This window comes from Haliotis cracherodii, unplaced genomic scaffold, assembly GCF_022045235.1.
Source record: "Haliotis cracherodii isolate W230 unplaced genomic scaffold, xgHalCrac1.p SCAF_2, whole genome shotgun sequence".
Lineage (NCBI taxonomy): Eukaryota > Metazoa > Mollusca > Gastropoda > Lepetellida > Haliotidae > Haliotis > Haliotis cracherodii.
In genome coordinates, this window is record NW_027266275.1 from 27,405,102 (window position 1) to 27,432,003 (window position 26,902).

Here is a 26,902-nt window from a genome sequence, read left to right on the forward strand (position 1 = left end):
TTCTGATTGGTGTATAAACTTTTTAAATGCACATTTATTTTCCTTTGAAAAAGCAGTAAACATGAGCTGAGAAAAAGTCTTTAATTTCCTTCTTGCTATGGCACAGATCTTGACTTTCATTTGACCAGTCGCGGGAGCCAGCCATCGCATTTGAAACTGCAAAGTGGAATTGATGTAGGTGCTTTCCCTAAACTGAACGTTGTAGCACCAGCGTGTGTTTCTCAGAGTGAGGCTGTGACCTCTACCGCTGTGGCCAACCATTCGGAATGCAAGACACTTCTCCAGCTGACTGAAACATGTGGCCAAATGGCACAGGACAAGTCAGAGAGTGCTCGGCCTAGTGTGGAGGGTGATGGCGCCAACGTGGCTGCCAGGCTTAGCCAAGGTGACAGGACTCTTGCATCTAAAGGTCGCATTAACAGCTCGTCTACACTCACCACTACTAACCCCCTTCTAGGCTCTAACCAGTCTGATGTACTGTACAACGCACGTTCGAGCTCTGTTCCACCTACGCCTGTGACTAAGAGCTTTCATTCAGACGTATACAGCACCGTGTTTGCACTCCAGTCTCTTGGCGACGGAGCATGGAATGATTATCTTACTAAAGTGCGTGCAATGTGGGATGGGCAGTATACACAGCATCCAGCATCCCCTCGACCGACTGACCTTGCAGGAGCCAGCAGTGGGGTCGCAGGAGGTCAACCAAGCCACAGAGGTCAAGGTCAGAACATATTAGACATAAGTATGTCTTTAGGACACCTTTCAGAACCAGAGCGCAGTTAGCAGTTGCACTAACTCAGCCTACTGGTCTTCCACCACCATGATGACACTCCAACTAACCAATGAGATTTCTCGTAGGAAGTCACATGTACCCTCTGATCACTGTCGTAGCTTCTGATTGGTGTAAGACTCTGCCTGCTTCCCCTCTGTTTGCTTCACACATGGTCGCTCGGCTCTCTCTGCTTTGGGGCAACGTTTCCAGCTTTCCATCTCTCCATAACTGGCAACTGCATGTGCCAACTGCTGTGACTGCCCACCTGCCCTCACAAGTCTGGACCAATCAAATCGCATGTCAGCTTCCCTGGTTGAGGGCACCACTTTGACTCTAGAAGCATGGGAGTTGGGACTTCATGCATGGAGAGATCGTCTCTGTACTTGCAGAAATAAAGTCTTCAGTTTCTTTGGTTATGTTCTTTATTACATAATGGACGTTTTTCTTTTTTTTCTTACTCATATTGGACATTCATAAGGTAGAGATGATTGATGTGATTTTGAAGCCTCTTGGGAATGGATAAATCAGAATTTATAAAAGAAGGAATATATATTTACATAGATTAAGAAATGTTACATTTTTAATGGGTTTATGTTTTATTAGGCATTTCTAATTGATGGTTGGAAGCAAAAACATGCATTGTTTATAGTGTCATTGATAAAGCAGAAAATTAGAACATGACAAATGTTTGAATCGAGGATCTAGGTTTGAACTATTCATCAACATTGGCTGAGAGAAGTCTTTGTAGTTTGTGAACTGCAAATTAAGTATAGACACTCTCAGGCTGAGTTGCAGTTAAGGCATGTGTTTATTTCACCTCTGTTTCTTTGATGTGGAATATTCCCCTTGTAGGTTTGAATGACAGGACACCTCCAGAACAAAGTCCAATACAAGGTTACAAAATTCCATTTTGTTTTATTTCAATTTAGATCATTTTATAGATTTCTTTTCTTTTATATTTTGTTTTATTTCGTAGAAATTTTCGGAATTGCTTTTTTTACATCTTAGATGCTGTTGCCAATACTTTACTAATTCCTTTTTCACTAATCCAGACTTACATAGTGGATGGGCAGAACACAGATCTATTTATGGTGATGGATGTGTTGAGTCATGAGTTATCTCCCCTGAATTAGCCCAGGAACTATTTGCTTCTGTTACTGTCAATACTACAGTTAATGGAAGACGGTCCACGATTGGCTGAACCAAGTTAAGAGAACCATTGAACTTGACCATCCAGGATAGGCCTCCATCTTCATCATGTGGGAATAGGTTTATCCTATGATATGGAGTAACATGTCGATAGTCCATTGAGAATATAGGCTGTCTACGAAGTTGGTGAAAATATAATTGTTTCTCATACCAAAATATTGGTTTTGACATGTCATGAGAAATAGCCATGTTTGATCCTGGCTCTCCTTTATGCAAGACTGACTTCCTCAGTCATTTATCTTCACTGCACATCTCCTATAACTATCACACTGTCTATACACAGACACACTTAATGCTGCTTTTCTTATGCTGTTAATTGATAGATGTCTGAGTTCTTAACTTAGTTGCCTCAGAGAGCTATTGACCTAAACATGTTAATGTGATTTTCACAAAAATGATGTTTATACGCACTTGGTATCAGTGACTTAGTGAGCTTCCACAAAAGCCAGTTTTAACATTGTTACCAACCTGCTTTTTCTCAATTCCAGCTTTTATGAATCATACAAACTCAGCTGCTTGCAAATCTTTCTAGATTTGTTTCTCACAAGTAGTTTAGTCATGTACATGTCACTGACCCATAGACAAACACTGGTTCTACATATATGCATAACACTTGCCTGATTTAGGTCATGTTTTACTCTTCATTTCCATTTTCAGTTTGGTGGATTGTTTCCGATTTCAGTTGCTTCTGCTTGTTGTCCTTCATTTCTAATCCACAAGAAGACAGGGGTTCACTCAATGCCTATGGAGAGTCTAATAGTTGTAGCTGATAGTATTCCATCACAAGTCTGTGTTCACATATTGCCAGGGTTGATCTTGTAATATATATGCCTTCACTGACAGCTGTCTTTCATTTCAACTGCTTGTGCAGTGATATTTATATTGGAATATATTTAACTTTATTAGATTCAGATCTTTAACTCAGAATAATGATACCCCTAGAAGACCATAGGGTGGTGGGGTAACCTAGTGGTTAAAGCATTCACTCATAGTGCCAAATGGACGGGTTCAATTTTCCATTTGTGTACAATGTGTGAAGCTCATTTCTGGTTTCCCCCGCCATGATATTCTGCAATATTGCTAAAGCTGTATAAAATTATACTCGCTCACTCTAGAAGACCATAGAAAGTCACAAACTATCTAGTCAGCCTGTCAGTGTGGAGGCTTCTAAATTCTCAATAGTGTATAAAGATTCGGGGCAGTAAATCAAACATTTCAGATGTGATTTCGTTGCTTCTACACTGAACATTAGTTAAACTGTCTATAGAACGCTGAGAGAGTGCAGTATCCATTGTCGGAGTCCTCAAATACCTAGCACATGGTGATAAAACAATTAGAAGCATAAATACTTCTGATGTCACTAGGTCTTAAATTTCTGTTGACTTCTAAACTCAGAGTTCTATACACTGCATTACGGCTTGTTATATACAACCTAATAATAGTTTATGCAACCAATCTGTCTGTTCAAGACATGTATCTAAAAAACTTAAATCTCAGATGCTCTTGCAAGCCCTAACGTTGTTAAGATACACTTTACTTGTGTATTTGAAATGATCTAATTATGCAGGTTAAAGAATATATGTTGAATATATTTGAAGAGAAGGGCACCAAAATTGAAACTAACACCTCTCCACTGGCATTGTGGTTCACCTGGTTTCAGTGTTGCTGTTGGAACTACAGACAGTGTCTCAGGCAATCAGTTTCCATGACAACAGTATTCATCACCATGTTATGGTATCTGTGTCATCATATGTATTCAGTGCTTGATCAGATGCAAAGTAATTTTCTGTTATCAAAATTTAAACACTGAGTTTGGTCCAACGCCCTGATCCACAAACGTTCCTACACTTAGGATTATCGTAACTCTATAGTTTAATGTGATATAAAATGCTTTGTGGATAGAGTCCTGCAGCTAGTGTTCCTGAGTGTGTTCATCAACTGTATTTCATCATGTTTTGCATTATGCTTTCACAATAGTGTTTTGAATATGTTGAGAATTAAGGCTTTTTTTTCAGATGTTGTGATCTTGATATGTGTTTGCTTGACATATTTATCCTAGTCTGTAATACACATAATGCTATTACAATACATTATTACTATTCATTAGAAAATTATAATTGATTTAAGAAAGATCCTAGTTCAAAGAGCCATCTTAAGTGATTCTGTTGACTTTAATGTGAAAGACCAACATTTAAGTCGCAGGTGCTGACATAACACAATGCATGATGATGTCATGTCACAGACGAGCATCAAACATTGACACCAGCACTGTTGTGTGATAAAGTGTGACAGACACCCTCATCACATGTTGATATCGGCATAGTTTGGTGATATAGACCTGTATCACAAATGTTGATATTTCAATGTGACACGAATGTGAATCAATCTTATCAACATTGTTATATGATAATTAGCTGACGTTGGCACTGCATCACACCAGTTCAAGTATTAGATGTCTATACATGACCTACCTCTCTCGTAGTCTGTAGTGGAATAATGGCGGTATCAACATAGCCATGTGATAGTGTGTTGACGGAGATAAAAATCAGACGCTTAAGGCCTGTTTGTTTTTTTATATCATGGTATTCAGATTTTGGTTAAAAATCTTGGTTTGTAGTGGTGTGGGGGGAAGAATAAAATAATGACATTTCAGGATTGTGTTATTGTTCTTCAAAATGTTGTCTGAATATGGAGCCATGTGAGTAGTGTTAGTTACGCTTGTCTCATTAGGTTTGCCTTTTAACTGTTTGTAGGTAAATTGTTTCTGTGCTGTACACACCATCTACATATGGCAGAGCATAAAAATACTGCTTTTCAGATTTCATTTTTGGCCCACTTTTTCACTATTTAAGGCTGACGGAATATGTAAACCAAGTCTCATCTAACGTGTAGTTTCACTGGCGTAATGTTGATATCGGCATTGCTGTGTAGGATTGTGTTGACTCTAGCCTGCAGCACAGTAGTACCGGTTGTCTGTAGTGTGATCAGTGTCAATGTGGACGTGAATCTTTATTTCACTTGTAGTTAGCAGTGTATGCCTACTCATTCAACAGCCCTGAGTGTGTATGTGTTGTACTGTCAGCCTATGTTTTGGTTTGTTTCGTATACACTTTTGCATCTTGACAGTTGGACCCTTTTTCATTTCTGATTTTCTTTTTATCCTGATCCATGCCTTGATCCCCTTCACCATTTTCTAGATCCGTATATCAGTTCTAGTTCATTATAGTCAGATCTTTCCTTTATATTAGATACCTACATTCCTCCACTAATTGTCTTCAATTCGATTTATTTTCTGACAAAAACATTAATGACTATTTCCTAATATGCTAAATATTGATCTCTAATTTTCCGGTGTAGATTTCTAACAAGGCATTGTCTTCCATGATTAGTATTAATTATCACTGAAGTAAGACACCTATGATGTGCCCCATGTTCCCAACACATGTGGGAGGAGTAATTGTCCCAAGTCCTGTTGACTGTTCAAGATGCACGGGTGGTGAGTGTGAGAACCTGCCTCAGCCTCCCACCACTCTTAACCTCCAATGCTTGTGTGTTGCTTTTCCAGAACTAGACTTTACCAATACGGGAGGTCTTCCTCTACAAGCGACCAGTCCCCAGCAACGATTTGGCAATGCAGTAGCTCCCTCTGCTGGTCCTCCCTCCCCAGGTGGTCAAGGGGAGACAATCCAGCTACTCCCATCACCTACTACAGCTCCTCAGGGGTCATCTCTATTAGGGGGATCGTCCCCCCAGGGCGGGGGTAATGGAAGCAACGCGAGCTCTACCAGTAGTCTGACGGCCACCTCTGCCGAGAGGTACTACAACATGTAGAGTTAGATACATAGTGTCAACTCAAAGATGTCCCCTAAATTTAGATTTCATGGAGATTTGAAAGCAAAAGGAGCAAATTTTCTGTATTTCAGCAGACAGTTTTATGGATTACTAATTGGTGTGAATTCTCTTTGGCGTAATAATGAATTTAACAATCCTACGTCTCAGATGAGTTGTATAAGCATGTGGAACTTGTGTTTGTTCTGCCACCAAGGTGGCTATTGCCTGTTGTCTGCTCTACTTGTTTGACTTGAACCATGTTTGATCCCACCCTCCAAACACATGCTTGCTAGCTTTGCTGTATTTCTCTTACTTTCACAAGGCTTGAGACACCAGTACACTGCTACTCAAGTTAGGAATGGATTCCCTGTACAGATCATTAGTGTCAACCTAGGGGTCACTACAGTATTGTCCAAGGGTGTACAGAGCAGTGTATCACTGATAGAACACCCACACACTACACCAGGGGTAGCACACACACTACACCTGGGGTAACCCGCACACTTCACAAGTGGTAACACACACACTACCTGGGGGAACACACACACTACACCTGGGGTATCCCACACACTACAACAGGGGTAACCCACACACTACACCTGGGGTAGCACACACACTACACCTGGGGTAACCCGCACACTACACAAATGGTAACACACACACTACACCTGGGGTAGCACACACACTACACCTGGGGTAACCCACACACTACACCTGGGGTAACCCACACACTACACCTGGGGTAGCACACACACTAAACCAGGGGTAACCCGCACACTACACCTGGGGTAACCCACACACTACACCTGGGGTAACCCACACACTACACCTGGGGTATCCCACACACTACACCTGGGGTAACCCACACACTACACAAGTGGTAACACACACTACACCTGGGGTAACCCACACACTACACAAGTGGTAACACACACACTACACCTGGGGTATCCCACACATTGCACCTCGGGTAAACACACATTACACCTGGGGTAACCCACACACTACACAAGTGGTAACACACACTACACCTGGGGTAACCCACACACTACACAAGTGGTAACACACACACTACACCTGGGGTATCCCACACATTGCACCTCGGGTAAACACACATTACACCTGGGGTAACCCACACACTACACAAGTGGTAACCCACACACTACACCTGGGGTAACCCACACACTACACCTGGGGTAACCCGCACACTACACCTGGGGTAACCCACACACTACACCTGGGGTATCCCACACACTACACCTGGGGTAACCCGCACACTACACCTGGGGTAACCCACACACTACACCTGGGGTATCCCACACACTACACCTGGGGTAACCCGCACACTACACCTGGGGTAACCCACACACTACACCTGGGGTATCCCACACACTACACCTGGGGTAACCCACACACTACACCTGGGGTAACCCGCACACTACACCTGGGGTAACCCACACACTACACCACTACACCTGGGGTAACCCACACACTACACCTGGGGTAACCCACACACTACACCTGGGGTAACCCACACACTACACAAGTGGTAACACACACACTACACCTGGGGTAACCCACACACTACACCTGGGGTAACCCGCACACTACACCGGGGGTAACCCACACACTACACAAGTGGTAACACACACACTACACCTGGGGTAACCCACACACTACACCTGGGGTAACCCGCACACTACACCTGGGGTAACCCACACACTACACCTGGGGTAACCCACACACTACACCTGGGGTAACCCACACACTACACAAGTGGTAACCCACACACTACACCTGGGGTAACCCACACACTACACCTGGGGTAACCCACACACTACACCTGGGTATCCCACACACTACACCTGGGGTAACACACACACTACACCTGGGGTAACACACACTACACCTTTGGTAACACACACTACACCTTTGGTAACACACACACTACACCTGGGGTAACACACACACTACACCAGAGGTAACACACACACTACCTCTGGGGTAACACACACACTACACCTTGGGTAACACACTCACTACACCAGGGGTAACACACAGACTACACCTTGGGTAACACACACACTACACCAGGGGTAACACACAGACTACACCTTGGGTAACCCACACACTACACCAGAGGTAACACACACACTACACAAGGGGTACCTCGTCTTGGATAATTTATATTTAAGGGATGCAGATACTTGTCAGAATCTTTTAGAAAAGGATAAATGGTTGATGTAATGATTAGTATTTTGATTACTCTTTCACAGAATGTGAATGAACACTCAACAACTAGTATGTATAATGAAATAGTTATGAAAATAGTAACCCACTGTTATGATGATGAATCTAGGCACCTTTTCTGATTGAATGTTGCTAATTGCCTTCACAATTCACCATGCATGTGTATCACCCGGTTTAATTTGCAGCCCGGAACTCGGATCCAGCCCCAAGGTTCAACGTCGAGTCAGCCGGAAGCCAGCCCCGCCCCCTCCATACGCCGTGGCAGTGACGGCCACATACAACAATCGCAACAGTCAGTCACAGACACAGTCACAAACATGGCCTAGAAATGCCCCCTTGGCCTCACCCGAATCACCTTCAGAGTCAGACAAAGAAGACAATGAAAGAGTCAGACCCTGTCCCCCAGAGAAACCCCCACCCCCTCATCAGCTCCACCCCCACCCTGAACGTCCCACAGGACCACCCCCAGACCGGCCAGCAGGACCCCCTCCAGAGAGACCCAAAGCTCCACCTCCAGTTGTCCCCCCTGGCCACCAGAGGTCAGCATCAACTGGCGCCATGTTTACAGTAGTTGGTATGCCAGGAGCAGCCAATGGACAAGGGACAGGTACATTGTTTTCATCTCAGGAAAGCCTAGAGAAGGATTCAGGGTCGACACTAACTGAGCAGGGCACCACCCCGCTTCTTTCACCTTCGTCTGATAAGCATGCTACTTCCAACAGCCATATCAAGTCGGGCTCCTCGCAAAATATGAGAGTTACACGCCCCACTCCTCCTCCTCCTCCCCCGCCAATCAACAAGGCTACTGAGGAAACACATCTGTGATTGGCCAGTGACTAACTATTTGCTATTTTACCTCTGTTATTTGCATGCTGATTGGGTAAATGTCTATCTGCTACGGCGGGCTATTTGTGATCAGAACAACTTACACGTCCCTCATCTCTCTCACTCTATCTCTCTATCTCTCTTGAGTTCTACTTAACATTTCAGTGTATGTGTGAACGATGTCACAATGATCACAATCACTAGTGCTAGCTAAAACTACACAATTTCTTAGTTTCTTGATGCCCCAATCCTTTTATCTCCATAATGCAGCTTGGCATAAAATCCATGTCTGAAATATTTAATGTGACATCTCTTACACAAACTACTGAAAGGTTTCTAGCGTTGCTTAAGCCGCTTTCCAAAACCAGCATTTACAGGTATCAAATTGTAGTTAACATACCTCATGCGGTACAACAGCCAAACATCACTGTTCCAACTAATATATTATCAACATCAGTAGAGACCAAGGTATAAGCTGTGGATATGTTCATTAGTCTTTCTCGTTGCTCATGACTATGATACTTGATGTTATAATTGTTATCTCTGTGTTGTAAGTGTAGTTCATTACTGTACAATATGCCTGGGACTTTGCTGTTTATGGTGTGCAATTTTAAAATGAACAATCTTTTCGTGATATTTTTATATATGATTTGTATATTTTTGCGTAAGATTCGTGTAGTTTGTCAGTATTACATTGTGAGAAGTTTCTGTTATCAAGACACCTTGCTGAGTTGGCATTGCCACAGAACCTAAACAAGGTTGAATCCTGAGTTTGGGTTCAGACTTATTATTAAGATCTATTATAAGGATATCGGTGCTTTATTAAAGGCTTGGACAGTTCTTGCCTGGTAATGGGATGGAATAACAAACACCTGTATACAATGCATTTCATGGTGCTATCATGCAAGCAATGGGTATTCATAACATCAACACAAGTTCAGTCTGCACATAAATGGTACATGCGTGTGATACATGGATTTTATCGAAAGTTTTGTTTTCTTTTGTCCAGAAGAAACTCCCCAGGACTAGTGTTGACTGGTAGGCATGCAAGGTTGTGTCAGTATACAGATTATATAATCACATCTATGTATTCATATGTATCATACACTAGCATTGTAAATAGCTTGTGTATACTGCTCCAGCAGAGCTTACTGTAGACTTTATAGAACTCATATTGTAAATATTTCCGCACAAACGATGTACAAACAGCTTTTACCTCGTAGCTTTATGTTCAACAGCACAACTACAGCTAACTTCACAGTGTAGTGTAATATGGACTATCACCCTGACACTCTGTGTCAGTACCATAATCTGTAATCTGACAGTGTGTTGGACATTATGTGCACATGCAAAAATCACTATGGTGATCAGGGCCTTGTTTCACAAACGATCTTAGCCCTATGACTCTGAACTCCTATACTTTAACATAGACTTTACAATTTATAGAGCTGAGATTGTTACATGAAACGGCCTAGGTACGTTTCCCAGATGGCAGGTGCCATGTTTAGGTTGAGAGATGGTAAAAAGCTTATGCACATCAGTGTTGTCAGTACACTCTGCTGTTAGCCTTGTGATGATGATGATCAGTAGGATGATAGCCATGAACTAGTACTGATGTTTTCAGGTTCTGTCAGTGTGAGCTGTGGAACTTAATATTGAACATGGTTCAGTCAGACACTGATACCCCATCATCTTAGGTCTCACCATCCTAAATATGATCAGAAGTAAAGATGCAATTTAAGACAGATTCTAGTATATGTCAAACAATAAAATTTAGTGCAATATTGTGAAGAATTCATGCGATGGAACCCCAATTGTTCTGGTGGTCTTCGGACCAGTGAAATAGGGGAGTTTGCATCAGTGTCACTTTATTAACAATCTATTATTATTTATAACACATGATTTGTGCAGCCGTCCTTCCAGTGATGCTTCACTTTTTATATAGATGCAATATCTAGTCTACGCATCCTAGCAGCAATTCACAAGCTCACATGTTGGCTGGGGTAACAAACACCTTGGAGACAGCAAAATATACTTGCAGCTTATTCATGGTTGCTGATCCAACCATTACACTCTTTGCTTTCATGGATGACTTGAAAACCGAATGAAACCTGTGGATAACCTGTTACATATTGTGTGCTGTGTGGGTCATGAGTGGAATTAAATATTAGAGTTAGCTTGTGTGGTGAAACTGCAGCCATGCCACATCAGTTTGAACATCTAGATGTTGAGATACATATTGTATGGTATAGCAACATGGTGGGGTTTGTTTTACCTCAAACAAGTACGTTAAGGAAACAAACAATAAACATGAGCATTGGTTGTACATATGTTCAGTCTATGACTGCCAAACTCTTATTTCTTGTTGTTTTCATCATTTTGATGATAATATAGTTTGGTATTTTATAATGAACATTGTCAGAACAAGTTCCAGTTTCAGTGGAAAGAAAAGGATAATTATTTAATGGTTACTCTTTCCTAAAATGACAAATAATTGTGTACATGTATCTATTTAATATAATTACTAAAATGGTTAAGGTACTTGAGTAACAATTTAATTGCTTTCACTAACTCAAAGTGAGGTTGTCTCTCCCTTGAAATTACTTGTGCAGTTACTGACAAAGTTTGATAAAAAGGGGTACAAATCCCTGTTGCTAGCTTTCTTCAGCAAAGTATCCCCAAACAGTTAGATACCCATTCTGCAATGTAGCTGAAAATTAAGAATATGGAACTGTTAGAGTAGTTTGGAAAAGTGTCTTTCGATTATGCTGTTGGGCAAGCGCTATAGGAGATTTGCATAATTTTATGAACAGATTCTGTTCCGGACAAGTGTATGATTTCTCTTGACATGGGGAAGAATCCATGACAAGAAAAAGTAAGTTCAGGGGAGACAATCTTGTATCTTACTGCCTCAAAGTTACATTTGTACGAGAACATTTTGTGACTGAGAAAATTCTGTTTTAGATTTGCATTGACAAACTCTTTCCACAAAATGTGAAAGCCTTGATTCCAAATACAGAGCACATTGACTTGTTATTATCAGTTGTTTACTAAATCTTCTTGAGCTGTTTGATGAGACAGCTCCTCCTTGTTTTAGTTGCTAATCTTTTCGTGTTTATTCAGGGGTAGATGAGTGAGTGAGTTACTGTCACACAATGTTCTCATAAAGTTAATACATGTATATGCATGGCAGCATGAGACTTTGTCAGATATCTATTTCATAATTTAATTTATCTCACTAAACTTGGACTCGCTTGTCCTATTCTGTGTTACTTGTGTTTCTGAGAGCGATGTTGTGTGAGGCCTTTGTGTTAATTATGCTTCTGTCACTGTGTGATACGTACCATGTGATAATGTGTTTTATATCTGCTTGTACATTTTGTCTGTTGTGGTCTGTGTGGTTGTGACTTGCCTACTGAATCTATTTTGGTACTAACGAAAAAGATTGTTCATTGATATTGACATGGAAGAACATTGCAATGTCATATATTCGGATCCAAGAGTCTGTTCATGTATTTTCAAAACTTGAAGTATTTTCTAAGGAAATAATCGTATATTTATTCAAAATAGCAACTACATATCAATAATAAAATTTTACACCACTTATTTATTTTGCATCTGTAGGATCCGTTGCATGTGTACTTGTTGTAGTAGACTTGTGCATGCCAACAGCTAGTGCAAGGTATAGACTGCTTTAGGCAGCCCATCAAGGTATACAACAGGGCTATGTCATGTCAATGCATGTCATCTCATGCCATCTAGTCATGACAATAGACAGAGCAAACATGCTGCACAATGATCAACAGGCTTTTTGAGATAACGTGGTACACAAAATAAATGGAAATTTAAAGTTTCGACTTTTGAAAATGTTTGCTCTTCTGTTAATTAGTTCATCACAGACATTAGATTTTGCCTGATGTGAATTAATTTTTAGAAAGTGAGATTTTATTTCATTTCTCAAAAAAAATACTGCAAAGACTTATTACAAAAGAAGAAAATGCTTAATTTTGGTGACTGGGTGTTTTTAATGCAAATTCTTCATGAAATCGCTGCAATTTTGCCTTTTTTACTTTTATCCCTGGGTTAGGCTTACAATGCAATACCTTGATAAAGCACTTTGTATCAAAGGGGTGGAGGGGTAGCCTAGTGGTTTAAGCATTCGCTCACCACACTGTAGGCCCAAGTTCGATTCCAATTTCTGGTGTCCCCCGTCATGATATTGCTGGAATATTGCTAAAAGCGGCGTAAAACCATACTCAATCAATCCCTTGGGGTCAATCAATCACTTGGGCTTTCTCACTTTTTATAACCTTGGTTGTGAGCCTTTTTGCCCAGGAGATTTGAAGCCAAATATGCTCATTTTGACTAAGAAAATAAAAAGAAAAAAAGGAAGCTGTTTTAATTAACAGATAATCAATTTATTGGTTGTTTATTGATGTTCCCTAGCATTGCATAAAGTAGCTACTTTGGACTGTATATATTAAAGAAATTAATATTTGTACAAAGCTAGTGTCTGTGATGATATAATCACTCACATACTCATGTTCTTATCATTCCATCAAGAGCATCTCAAGTCAGCATGTTGACCAGTGCATATTTTATCATTATTTTTAAACATATTCAAATCATTTAGATGGATGGGGGTTCTCCGTATAGTACTTCTGTCATTTTATTACACAAGGATTTGGTTTTATGATAATAAGTCGGCACTCATCAGTATGACTTGAGAGACTCCAGTGGTTTAGTACTGTCCCCCATAACCGATGGTAATCCTGCTCGTTGTATTGTCATTTCAGGCAAGAGAAATCATGACCGCGGCACTTTAGTCTAACAGTCCCTAGGGTTTGTATCTCACCACCTGGGGGAAACAAGGGGCACGGGACATTGTGCTCTTTGTTAACCTCTTGAAACAGAAAGAATTAAATCTTACGTCTTTTCTTAACACTATGCCATGTTTTAACTATGTCTGTGACTGTAGTTTGTGAATTTTGAAAGAAGTGATGAACCACCTGTTTGGAGGACATCCAATGAAAGATTGTTCTCAGTGCTACGTAACATATTTGATGAGGATGTGTGCCAAAATATCTCTTCATATACACTTTTTGCTGAATTTTGTCATCACACAATTGATTTTAACTATAAAAAGTTTACATGCCAGTAGATTCATAACATTTTTTATGTTCTATTTTCCTGTGTTTTTATTACATGAGCATTCATCACATCACTCTCTTGTTTTACCACCATTCATCACCATTTCTGTCATAATGTTAGTCCAAAGAAAACTAAGCGAAATACAAGGTGTGATAACAGCTCTTTTTAGGCCACAAGAATGGCTAAACAATTTGTTAGAAAAGAAATTGTAAGTGTTCCGAAAATGTCAGATGAGTTACATATTTCATGCTGAACTTTATAATTTAAGACAAAGTGTCATTTCTGTTGCAAGCTTTATCAAAGAACAAACTATGAAGTCAACTAAGTCTTGTTCTTTGTTTAGAATACTTCATCTTCGTTGCGTCAATGGTGAGGTTAACGTTAACATCATTATCATCTTTATTAGAAGTTCATGGACTTCCTTGTAATCATTTGTTCAGAATAAAAGATTCAAGATACATGAGGTCCACAGACTAACCATGTTACACTTGCTAAGATTCTCCCAACCTTGTACAAACTAGTCAATCTGCCACATATGAATAGCCATGTATATTTCCCATACCACCATGTTACAGAAGTACATTGTGTAATTGTATTATTAGTTATTGGCTCAACTTGTTGACGACAGCTGGGTTATTGTTAGTGGCCTGGCGTCAGTCCTTCCCTCCATCAACAGTTCTGTACTTCACATCTCCCAACTAAAACCACTGAACCAATGAAACTGAACTTTGCATGGACGTTCTTACTAATTGTGTCAAAGGATTGCTCAATTATTCTGTATTTCGTTATTGGTTTACACTAGGCATATTAAAGCTGCATTTTGGACCATTACTTTGCAATCATTGCATGGATTATCCTGCCAATAATCTCACTAAGAATTTTTTAGCTATCTTTGTAAAATATGTAATCTGTGGAATATTATGCTTTAATTCTTATTCAACATTTGCACAATGATATTTCATAGGTGATTATTTTATTTAAACTTTGACATGCATCATTTTTCTCAGATCTTGTAACCCAATTTGGCTTCTGTGAAAGGCCATGCAACTCTGTTTAGCTTTGACTACCATTTCCATGTGCAGTGTAGTAAACCTCATTATGGATTCAGTAACTTGGGTTACTATAAGTTTGTAAGTTATGTGGAGGGCAGCTTCTGAAAACTTAATAGCCGAATTATTGTTGATGAGTTTAAAAAATGTTAAACAAAAACCTTAAAAAACATTTGGGAAGAAATATATGTTTGAATGTGAGAACAGTCTTTAACTTAGCGAGTGGTCAAGAACCCCAGTTGAGTACATTACCAACAGAAGTCTGCCACACAGCCATCATGTTGTACACTTTGATAGCTTTTGAAGATTTTCCAGATGTAAATGATTCGTGACTAAACAATAGTTCTCAGTGTGTGTGAAGATATATTTGACAGAAGATGGAGGGGGTGTGAAACATATCACCTTGTCTCAGTCCAGTCCTTATGATCCTGTCGTTGCAAATTTATGTGATCCATGAAACTGTGTATAAAATCATAACCAATTTTCGCTAATTTTATTCAACACAAACTTCACCTTTTTGTCACATGAGGTTGTCCATTTTGATAGATGTGTTGAGGTGTTGCTGTAGAGATCTCAGAGCACTGCAAGCGGGTGTTGTCGATGTCCTTGCTGCGAGACTGAGAGCTGTTGCTGTTGCTTGTACACGTTTTGTTTGTATATATGACTGTATGTGATGAGTCTGGTCACTTTCATCTGGACCTTTAGATTACACCCAGGTTCATGCTGGACAAGGGAATTCCAGCTGTACAGGTTACTCCACATTAGCCATGCTGTCTTGACGATGCATTCAGAGGATCATAATGAGGCATCTCCATTGTGTGTGCAGTGTCACTGATTGCATAACAACTCTTACATTTGTGAGGTGGTCACCCAAGGTCCAGATGAAATGTCCACTGTTTGTCCATGACGGACCTGTTACCTAGCCTAAGCTGGCATCTCAACACTGAACCGATTGGACAAAAATCTTCACAATATCTGTAATAGATGCAATGAACAAATGACCTCTACTAGGGCTGGGACGGGTAACTCAGGTACCCACAGGACTACCCGGACCTGTGGTTAGTCATGTGATATATTGTTTAATGACAAAACTTATGCACCCATTCCTTCTGACTTTTCATATGGTTGAATAAAGATATAATTCAAGTCAACTTCAGTGTTTGCATGACCAGATTGTTTAATACATGTGTCTAAATACGTTTTGCCAGGGGTATGATTAAAAAATTCCCAATCGGACATTTTGTACCTATCTCTTGAGGCTGACAGTGGGTACCCGGGTAGGGTCGGGTAATGGGGGGGGGGTGGTTTCCCGTGTAGTATATTTGGACTCGTCCCAGCCCTACTCTCTACAATAATGTCTTGTCAGAAATGTATCCCAACTGAATGACATTGTGGCCATGTGGAGTGATTCAGATCAGGATATGGACCAGTTATTGAAGCTGTAGGAATGCTGCCTGTAGACAGTGTTGAGATGCCAGAAACGCTCTCCTGTGTAATAGCCCCTGCATATTATCAGTGATCATAATGTGTGATGTGTACGGATGTACCGTGTAGTACCTCCCCTCCAGCTGAGACCAGCTTGTGTACTTATTATATGTGACACAGTGTCTGATGTATAATTCATTCATCATAGGACAGCTTGTACAGATCTTTGCTTAATATAAAAAATACATTTATTAAAATCATCATGCTCTCGTAAAAGTGTTACTTTGTTCTTCATCCATGAGATCATCTTGAAGTTTGTTAAAAGAATGTTTGTCTACAGTCTTCTGAGCTGCTGCAATTTGCTGTGCCCCTTTAGGGCACATGGGAAACCTCATGATTGTTTGTTTGAATCTTGGTTGGTCCTTATTATGTTTCTGTGTGTCAGGTCCCTAAAACGATTTCACCTATATAGTAAACGTCTGAGAACTGCATCACTTTGGTTTCAGCAACCCATGCTTGCCGTACAAGGCGACTGAGCTTGTCGCTGACTTGGTTGATGCACGTCACCGTATCTCAATTGCGTGGATCGATGATCATGTCAATCACTGGATTGTCTGGTGCAGACTTGATTATTTACAGACCACCATCATATGGCTGGCATATTGCTGAGTGCGGCATTAAACAACAAACAAACAAAGCATCACTTTTGGGTTTGCCCACCACACTAAGCTCACACAACCTGATATAACTGGAAAGCTATTCAAAGTGGGGTTAACCCAACTCATCTGTGACTCCATACAACTGGAAAGGGACTTTTGTCATTGGGACCACCACATTTTGTTTTTGAACATGCAAACATTGAGAAATCTCAAGGATATTATATATCATATCTTGATTATAGGAGGGATGGTAAAATTGTCTGACTACTTTCAACTCTCGGCCATAAAGTGTACTAGTCAATGTAGTACATTGTTCGAGAAGTTCATTGCAAGTGTATTTGGTCTGTTGAGGATGTTTGTATATTAGTGGGGGGCACGGGTGGCCGAGTCGTCTAAGGCGCCGCGATTCGCTGTGCAGAGTTGCAACCCTTGGGCACGCCAGAAACCTATGATTGTGGGTTCAAATCCCGGTTCGCCCAAACTGTTTCTAGGTTTGTCAGCACCATACTTGTGCTCGTGGGTTTCACCATAGTGGTTAACGTCTGAGACCTGCATCACTTCGGGCTTTCCACCCACATTAAGCTGGCGAGTCGTGATATAACTGGAATATTGTTAAAAGCGGCGTTAAACCCAACTCACTCACTCACTATATTAGTGACGGTCAGTTGAAAGTGCTAGGGGTCCAAGTGTACACAGAAAATGAAAAGAACGATTACTGAGCAGTCATCAATTATTTTTTTACTTCAGAGACAATACTTCCCAAGAAATTCATGCCCGCATGTCCCATGTCACAAGTTAATGGGGATAAGTGCCCTAGCTATTCCACTGTTAAGTGCTGGACAGCCATGTTTAAGGTTTGAAGAACAAGCCTTGATGATGACCCTAGGTCTGGATGTCCCTCAACTGCCATCAGTGAAGATTCAATCAAGGAGATAGCAAAACTTATACTGTCAGATAGACGTATTACCATCGCTGGACTTGAGGAAGACACAGGTATAAACCATGGATCCAATGACGCTATTATTCATGAACATTTACAGATGAATAAGGTATCTGCTCATTGGGTGCAAAAAATTCCAAAATTCTGATCTTATGGAAAACATAGGTCTTCAGCAACTTGTGCTTGCCGTAAAAGGCGACTTTGTCGTATGAGGCAACTAACGGGATAGGGTGGTCAGGCTTGCTGACTTGGTTGGTGCATGTCATCATATCCCAATTGCGTTGATCGATGCTGATGATGTGAATCACTTGATTGACAAGACGCAACTCAATTCCTACTATTCAAAACATTATTTACAGACCGCCATCATACAGCTGGAATATTGCTGAGTGCGCCATTAAACAACAAACAGACACTCAGTGACAGGTCTGGCGACTGTGTAGGAGGAAGCTATTCGAACCCACATTGTCGCACAGCAGCCTATGCAAGTCCAGAGATGTGAGAAGAGGCATTGTCATGAAGTACTAGAACTCCAGCAGTCAGCATTCCTCGCAGCTTTTCTTGATAGAATCTCTCAGGCTATGTAGCACATCAGCATAGTAGCCTCAGTTAATCGTCTTTTGACTTTCTAAGTAATCAATAAGGATCACACCCTTTGCATTCCAGAATACAGTGGCCATAACTTTCTGCACTGATCTTGAAGGCTTGAATTTCTCTGGTGCAGGAGGAGTGGAATGGTGCCATTTCATTGATTGACGTTTTGACTCGGGATCATAGTGGTAGACCCATGTTTCATCACCTGTTACTATAATTTCTTTTTTAATTTGACGAAATCCTCCTCAGTTCATTTTCTTTGGCAGTGTCAGTTTTTCTTCCTTAAGATCTGGAATATTGCTGAGTGCACATAAACATGACATTACATATACTGCAACCAGGCAAGTCATAGTTCAGCTTGTCGACTGTCGCTTTTGGTTTTTGTGGGTTGAAGATCCGGCTCAACCCGCAGAAGAACTTCCTGATTTTTGTGAGCCCGGGTGCCTGTGACGTGGGGCGTGTCACAAACTGATTAAGGACATCAATCTCCACAAGGGTCCTGGGAATGTTTTCCTCGGAAGAGGTGGTGAATATCGGGGTTGCCGCCCACTCCCGACAAGCTGAAACAGACATTAACCGGTACATGGTTAATTATTCAGCGAAAATAGTCCATGTATATTCGTTTGTTTGCTTGTTTACGCCATAGTCAGCACTATTCGCCGGTGTGACTGTCAACAAATTACGTCGTAGGGTATTGTGACGTGTTTGAAAAGTTTGTGGTACTGTATTCTAAAGGTAGGCCCAATATTCCAGCTATACGACGGCGGTCTGTAAATAATCGATTCTGGATCAATACATGTAACTACATGCACTTACCATCTCGAGACAGGTGCTGAGACATGGGACTCATTGCAGGCTGGCGAAGATTTTCTCCGACGTACTTATGTGTGATTCTATAATGATAGCTGGCAAGATCCAATGCTCCAACAGTACATTATTTCAGAAAGAGAGTTTGCTGATCTATTGTCATAGTAACGCTTATTCCTTTTTGCCAGTTGCACGTAGTATGCTTGTGCTGAGACTGCATGTTTATTGACAAAAAGATGACGTCATTGACGTCCAACGGAATGAATAATGACGTCACACTTTGACTGAGAAGTTACCCGAGTACCAATCTCCTAAAATCCGATTTTAGTTCTCGTTACCGCAAAACAAGTAGCCAGAATTAAGATCTGATTTTAATGAGATTGGTACTCGGGTAACTTCACGGTCAAAGTGTGCACAGGAGTACGCCCTCGTACATATTGTTTTGCATAATCATTGTTCACCACTCGCCCATGTCCAGTATTTCTGCTTTTCCTGGAATGATACAAGTTGTCACGCATGTAGCATAATTTGTACCGAATAAAAGCGACAATACCATTTCCATAATCACAGGCAATCCGCTGTACTCAATTAGTGATGATGCGAGCTTTTCACGAAAAGATGAGCGTATCCTGACCCAGCAATGGCACCCGTCAGACTCATAAACAAACACGGGAAAATATGGTGCAAGTCAAAAATAGGGAATTGCATCGGACATAATTTCAAATCGTCACTGATGGGTCAAACTTGGAAATGGGGCACAGGTATGGGGCTGACAAACCTGGAAATATAATCGGGGCGAACCGGGATTCGACCCAATATCCTTGGTTTCTGGTGTGCCCAAGGGATGCAACTCTGAACAGCCAATTGCGGCGCCTTAGACGACTGGGCACCATACCCATGCTCGTGGGTTTCATCGAAGTGGTAAACGTCTGAAACCTGCATCACATCGGGCTTTCCTCCCACATTAAGCTGACGTAAACACAACTCACTCACTCGTCATCTTTTAGGATGTTACTTGTGCACACACAAATATAAATTCCTGGCAGGTGGAGATTGGTGCAATTAATCTCATTACAATCAGATCTGCTCCTGCCAAACAAAGATCTGAGGACATCTCATAACGGATCACATTAGAACGACCTTTCATCCGACCAATCAGAGCCTCGCTTGCCAGATCATGAAGGTGACAGTCGGAATGTGTTTTCTAAACATGCAACCTCCAAAACGTTAACAAGGGGTAATCATCGCCTATCTCTCACTTCAATTGGATAAACATCTAAACCGAAGAGATGTTGCATAGACCTGGGAAATACTGCCAATCTCGGCCTCTTGACATGCCACAATGCTCTTTTGTTCAGTTTTCAAATTTTGAAGCGAGAGCTTTGTCAAAAAAATTCAAAACGTGAAAACAGGGAATGGAAGTCGGCAGTTTGAAACTAGTGATTGGCTAATTTCGACTTCTTTGTTCGTGATTTCATTGGTCGCTCAAAGTTTGCGTAAGGTCATTAAGATGTGACTAGTAATGAGATCTCTTATCAGAAGCGAGAACTATTATAGTCTGATTTTAATGACATTGAGATTGGTGCGACAACTCTTCGTAGATATTTCTGGAGACGACACTTTAAACATTTTGATTTGTAGAGACATACATAGTGATTGGTGGAGGCGAGATTGCAAACCTAGAGATTGGATTGGTAGAGACTACCAGTCCTTGTTTTAGCCCCTTCGTGCCGGGCACCAGGCAGGGTAACAACAAGTACCACATTTAACGCCGTTTTGTATGACACAGACGGGCATCAAACCCCTGATCTTCCGCTCCCCAGGCGGACGCTCTACCACTAGACCACGGAGGCGGTCTTGAGATTGGTAGAGATGACATTGAAAACAGAGATTGGTAGAGGTCACATTGCAAACAGATTGGTAGAGGCCACATTACAGAGATTAGTAAAGGCCACATTACAGAGATTGGTAGAGGCCACATTCCAAACAGATTGGTAGAGGCCACATTGAAAACAGTGATTGGTAGAGAACACATTGCAAACAGAGAAAGGTAGAGGCCACATTGCAACATCGAGATTGTTAGGGGCCACACTGCAAACAGATATTGGTAGAGGTCACACTGCAAACAGATTAGTAGAGGCCATATTGCAACATAGAGATTGGTAGAGGTCACATTGCAAACAGGGATTGGTAGAGGCCACATTGCAAACAGATTGGTAGAGGCCACATTGCAAACATAGATTGGTAGAGGCCACATTGCAAACAGGGATTGGTAGAGGCCACATTGCAAACATAGATTGGTAGAGGCCACATTGCAAACAGATTGGTAGAGGCCACATTGCAAACATAGATTGGTAGAGGCCACATTGCAAACAGGGATTGGTAGAGGCCACATTGCAAACAGGGATTGGTAGAGGCCACATTGCAAACAGATTGGTAGAGGCCACATTGCAAACAGATTGGAAGAGACCACATTGCAAACAAATGTCTCTGCATCATTTGCAGCAAAGATGAACAACTTTCTCCCCTCTTCAGCAATTCTAGGATTCCAAAGGACATCAGACCAGACAGTGCCAATTTGCACATCCACTACTGAACTAACATTTCCCAACATTGCTTAAGGCCGCACTCAGCAATATCCTGAAGACCTATTCTGACCCAGATCTTCACGGGTGGATTTGCTGAAAGAATATGATGTGAAGTACATGCTGTGTTGTTGCTGCAGAAGCCGTTCCAGCTGCAGCTGATGGTGTTCCAGGAGGAGGTCCCGTAGCAGATCCTTGTGCCCACCATCATGAGGTAAGTTTTTTTTGTTGTTTAGCACCGCACTCAGCAGTATTCCAGCTATATGACAGCGGTCTGTTAATAATCAAGTCTGGACCAGACAGTCCAGTGATTGATATCATGAACATCGATCCATGGAATTGGGATGATGGATCCATGACATGCATCAACCAAGTCAGCGAGTCTGACCACCCGATCCCGTTAGTCGGTTTTTATGACAAGCATAGTCGCCTTTCATCAGGAGGTAAGAGCCTTCCTAAACATTGAGGGGGCGATATGCCGTCACAACACCACAAAAAGAAAGTATGAAATAATTAAAAATAACTTTTACAAAAATCATTTTATTAAAAGCAATCATGGTTTTGACATTTTCTTTTCAACTGCAATCCTGTAGAAGGAGAAAATCTGTTTGGCAGCCGCTTGGGCATGTAGAAGACACCTATGGAACTGTTCCGTGGTGAGACTTCCGCGACTGGACATGGTGACAACACTGTAGGTCTGGTTCTCCAACACAAACGTCACACCAGCCACCTTCTCCCCCTCCTGTTTGAGGTCCGGGTCAAGTACTGTGTTGCCCTCTCTGTCTATAATCACATACACTCCCGCTATCAGGTACTTCATGTTCACACAGGCATCTAGTAACGCCAAACAAGCTGCATTCACGGAGCATGCGAGCAGGGAGCCTGAGTCCTGCAGCTCTTGTACAGTCACTGATATGCAGGACCTGGGGTGAAGGGAAGCCAATATGGCCGTCTCTACTGTATTGCGAATGTATCGTTCATGCAACCTCTCAGAACATCCGGGCAGCCCTGATTTGGGTTTGTAGATGACTTCCACTGTGGCTCGGTCCAGTATTTCACGAGCAATTTTCACTTCTCCTGGTCCATATACTGCTGCCAGGATTCCTGTGTCACCTTGGGTGAAGGTCACTGTTCCATCAGGTCGAGTCAGTACTCCAAGGTCACTGGTCATTGGCCGGAGGTCAGTCATGATTGTACCTGCAAACAAACAGTTTTCGTTCACAATATTCTCTCAAACACACAAATCATGGTATATGTGGCATCTAATCAAAATTAAACAAGAGTCATCAGAAAGATGACATATCCCCCCGGCAGCTGTCTGTAAAGTAACCACTAGTAAATGTGCAATTCTGGATGTAATGAGTCAACAGTTGAATGTTCTTTAAGAAGCATACATTGTTTACTAACTAAAAGGTTTTCAAATTCTGCCCCGGAAACGAACCCGTTCCCCAATGGAGTCTAGGTCCAACTTATTTCCATAAAAATTGTAAAAAATAAAAATTCGTAAAAAAAATAATATCAAAAGGCACCTCTTCAGTATGTGCTGGATAGCTTTGCCAAGTTTCGATCAAATACACTGAATGGTTTTCGAATTCTGCCCCAGAAACGAACCCCATCCCAATTGTGTCTATGTCCAACTTCATTCCATAACAAAAATTTAAAAATAAAAATTAGAAAAATCCCAAAATATCAAAAGGCACCACTTCAGTATGTGCCTGATAGCTTTGCCATGTTTCGATCAAATACACTGTATGGTTTTCCAATTCTGCACCGGAAAAGGAAATGAATACGGACGGACGGATGTTTGTTTTTCCGCATACCAGATACCAGATCAAGCCCTGCATGAATTATGCTAATGTAGTACGGTATCAGGCTTATTATTAAAGGAAGGTCAGTTGTCTTGATACCAGGAAATATCCCAGAGATCTGAGACTGACAAATTAAACTGTATTATCTATTTTCTCTTTGATTGTTTAATTATAGAGTGTGAGTTTGGTTCAACACTGCTTTGAACAGTATTTAGAAATATCAATGTGTGTCAGTTTGAAGTGGGAAAAGTGCAAGTCTTAAACATTTACCCTTTGGTGAAACACACAAGCATGCGAATGAGTGAGTTGGGAATAACGCTGCTTTTAACACTATTCCAGTTATATCGCGGCATGTCAGCTTAAAGAGGGAAGAAAGCCCGAAGTAATGCAGGTCTGAGACTTTTACCACTTCGGCGAAACCCCCAAGCACGGGTATGGTGCTGGCAAACCTAGAAACATAATCGGGGCGAACCGGGATTCAAACCCACAATCATAGGTTTCTGGCGTGCCAAAGGGACGAAACTCTGCACAGCAAGTTTGCGGCGCCTAAAATGACTGGGCCACCTGTGTCCCCCATGCGAATGAAGCAGACCAACCTATAAACACAATCAGGGTGAACCAGGATTCAAACTTGTTTCATTCTACTTATCACTATTTCTAATAATGATTTAGTTGGACTGATCTGTTAAGGTCGACCTTTCGTGTGAACGTGTTTACACATATAAAACCATACCAGTCACATATCTCACCTTTCATTATGAGATGGGCTACAAATGAGAGGCAACAACTACTAACTTGTTGTTTGTTAGCAAAAGGAAGTGATAAATACCACTCAATTTTTAATAGGGATAATGAAATTTGTCATTCTCATTTAAAGAGCTCCAGATAAGCTGCGTATCTGCGTAAAATACGCATCATAATGCAGAAATACGCAGAAAAATAAAATCCAAGCGTATCAAATACGCAACGAACATTACAGATACGCTACAAAAATAAAACTTGTGCGTATAATCAAAATATTGTGAAGTAACCCTGCGTATTCGATTAGCAAATGAGCAACTTATTTTGAAATTATAAACGGGCATTCCATCAACCTTGCCAAACTCCACGATGACAGTTACATCATGATCATTTGCCATTACACTTTCTTGTGGAAGTATCGTGGTATTTTTTAATCCTATAAAGCTCTCGAACCCACACGAAACCAGTTTGCAGGGCCTAGATGAATAGTGTTTTTAAATATTTAACTTAAATACCCACATGTGTAAAAACTAGTGGGTAACAGCAATTAGAATACCCAGATAGAATTACTGATACCCAATGATTTTTAAATGCATGGGTAAAATACCCACAACACCAAAAGCTTATCTGGAGCTCTGCATTTAATATACACACACTTGCCATATGAGAATCAGTCTTGTGTATCATGGAACGATATAAATGTCCCCATCCAAAATGAAATAGAATATGCAGTAATGACAGGTTTATGGGTGGAAGTTTGTTGTAAATGGGTGCATTTGGGGTAGATTCTTACTCCTTGTTACTCAAACGCATTGTGTTCATTCATTTTACAATGAAGGGGTGCATGTCCATAAACCTCTAATTCACATTATTAGTTTGTAAGTGGTGATTAATGTATTCATTTAAGTTAAGTTTGGAGATTAAATAAGCTATTTTAAGCTGAATATTACTATCTATCCATATGTTTGAAGCAACCAGGAAAAGAAAGTTCATTATAGGAGGGCCTTTGGACTAATTACAAAACATTACATATCCATGTAAAACAATCTATATTTAACATACTTAAATTACATTCAAGTTCATATTTAGAGGGGATTTTGAATCTAAGGTCCCCTATTCTTTCCAGTTTTAACAGTAAGGTTATGACAAGGACCTCTTGACTTTCATGCTTCTTTTCAAATACTGACTAATTATCTCTCGGAAGATGCCAGAAAGGCTATACAACATTGAGAGGATTAGGATCACCCATCAAGACATTATAACTAGACATCAAGACTGTCCTTGAAACAACACAGCACCTACCACTGCCTTTGCTGTACCTTGTACTTAGGGCTATGCAATTAAATTCCTCATGCAACTAGGCCTAATTACAGAAACGTACAATGGAAGGAGTGAGTGACAACATATAGCTATTAAAAGAGATTATGCATTTGCCCTTGGGATTATTCTATGCCACCAACTTCGTTTTTTACACACAAAGAGGTCTCTTTTCTTTCGATTGATCTCTTATTAATGAATGTAAATAACTGGCAATAAAGGTGTAGCCGACTGTTGTGACTCTGTCATTGTTCCACTTTCAACAAAGTGAAGGAAGGTGAATGTTTGTCATCCTGATAAACATCACGTCAAAATCTTTTATTCACATTTAACCTAACATACCACAACAGCAGAACACACATTACATAGTATATTTTGGAATCCCTTCAACTCTTCCATCCACTATTTTATACGGTAAATTCGAAGAGAATGAAAACTAAATGGTTTTCCCTGTCGAGCAAATGGGCGTTGTGCGATTAATTGATATCCTGAAATTCCCTAATTTAGCTCATTTTATCTGGGGAACTTTCGTTTACATTAATCTGTATAAAGTTTCCAGCATACTTTCTCGTAATGACTTCCACCAAATGACGAGTGTTGATTCAAACCATGCTTCTCTGTTGTAAACTTAGAGCAGTGCTTCTTCACTACCGAGTCCTTTTACAATTCCTTCTATACACACAGGAAATACTGTGTAGGGAGTTCGTAGACATTCCTCGGCCACGTGATTGATCATTGCGTAAATATCACATTTCATCTATTCCTGTGTATATTATAGTGTAAAAAATGTTTTTAAATCCGTAATTGCATAACTTTTTCATAGAGTCGGTCTACTTTTCATGTGACATAGAACATTTTACCATTTATGTGGTGTTATTTTCTTTCCCTGCGGACGCACATGTTCACTCAGTCGTATCAAACACGTGACAGGAGGCCTAA

General features: G+C 40.9%; 2 protein-coding genes across 12 annotated transcripts in view; one reads left to right on the forward strand and one right to left on the reverse strand.

The window, feature by feature from the left end:
- The window catches only part of LOC139467911 (rho GTPase-activating protein 44-like), a 64,625-nt gene extending 47,847 nt beyond the window's left edge, over window positions 1-16,778 (forward strand). For 2 of the 10 annotated variants that reach the window (XM_071249488.1, XM_071249489.1), the window contains 4 exons: window positions 107-385; window positions 1,625-1,666; window positions 5,547-5,796; window positions 8,248-16,778. In XM_071249488.1, coding sequence (XP_071105589.1) covers window positions 107-385; window positions 1,625-1,666; window positions 5,547-5,796; window positions 8,248-8,887 — 1,211 coding nt within the window. In that variant the 3' untranslated portion in view covers window positions 8,888-16,778. Of the gene's footprint in view, window positions 1-106; window positions 722-1,624; window positions 1,667-5,546; window positions 5,797-8,247 lie in introns of all 10 variants that reach the window. The other 8 variants (XM_071249493.1, XM_071249492.1, XM_071249491.1 and 5 more) reach the window with 8 other exon arrangements.
- Window positions 16,779-22,641: 5,863 nt separating this feature from the next.
- On the reverse strand, window positions 22,642-26,898 carry LOC139468909 (exosome complex component RRP46-like). 2 transcript variants are annotated; one of them, XM_071251044.1, is made up of 2 exons: window positions 26,824-26,898; window positions 22,642-23,294 (listed from the first exon to the last, which is right to left on the reverse strand). In XM_071251044.1, exon 2 carries the CDS (start codon window positions 23,284-23,286, stop codon window positions 22,651-22,653), a length of 636 nt encoding a protein of 211 aa, XP_071107145.1. In that variant the 5' UTR covers window positions 23,287-23,294; window positions 26,824-26,898; the 3' UTR covers window positions 22,642-22,650. The 2 variants fall into 2 exon arrangements, with proteins under 2 accessions (XP_071107145.1, XP_071107144.1); XM_071251043.1 differs by lacking the exon at window positions 26,824-26,898 and adding an exon at window positions 26,528-26,666.
- Window positions 26,899-26,902: the final 4 nt, after the last annotated feature.

Excerpts from the sequence above, each read along its gene's own strand:
- LOC139468909 (XM_071251044.1), bottom strand. The coding sequence starts at position 23,286 with ATGACTGACCTCCGGCCAATGACCAGTGACCTTGGAGTACTGACTCGA.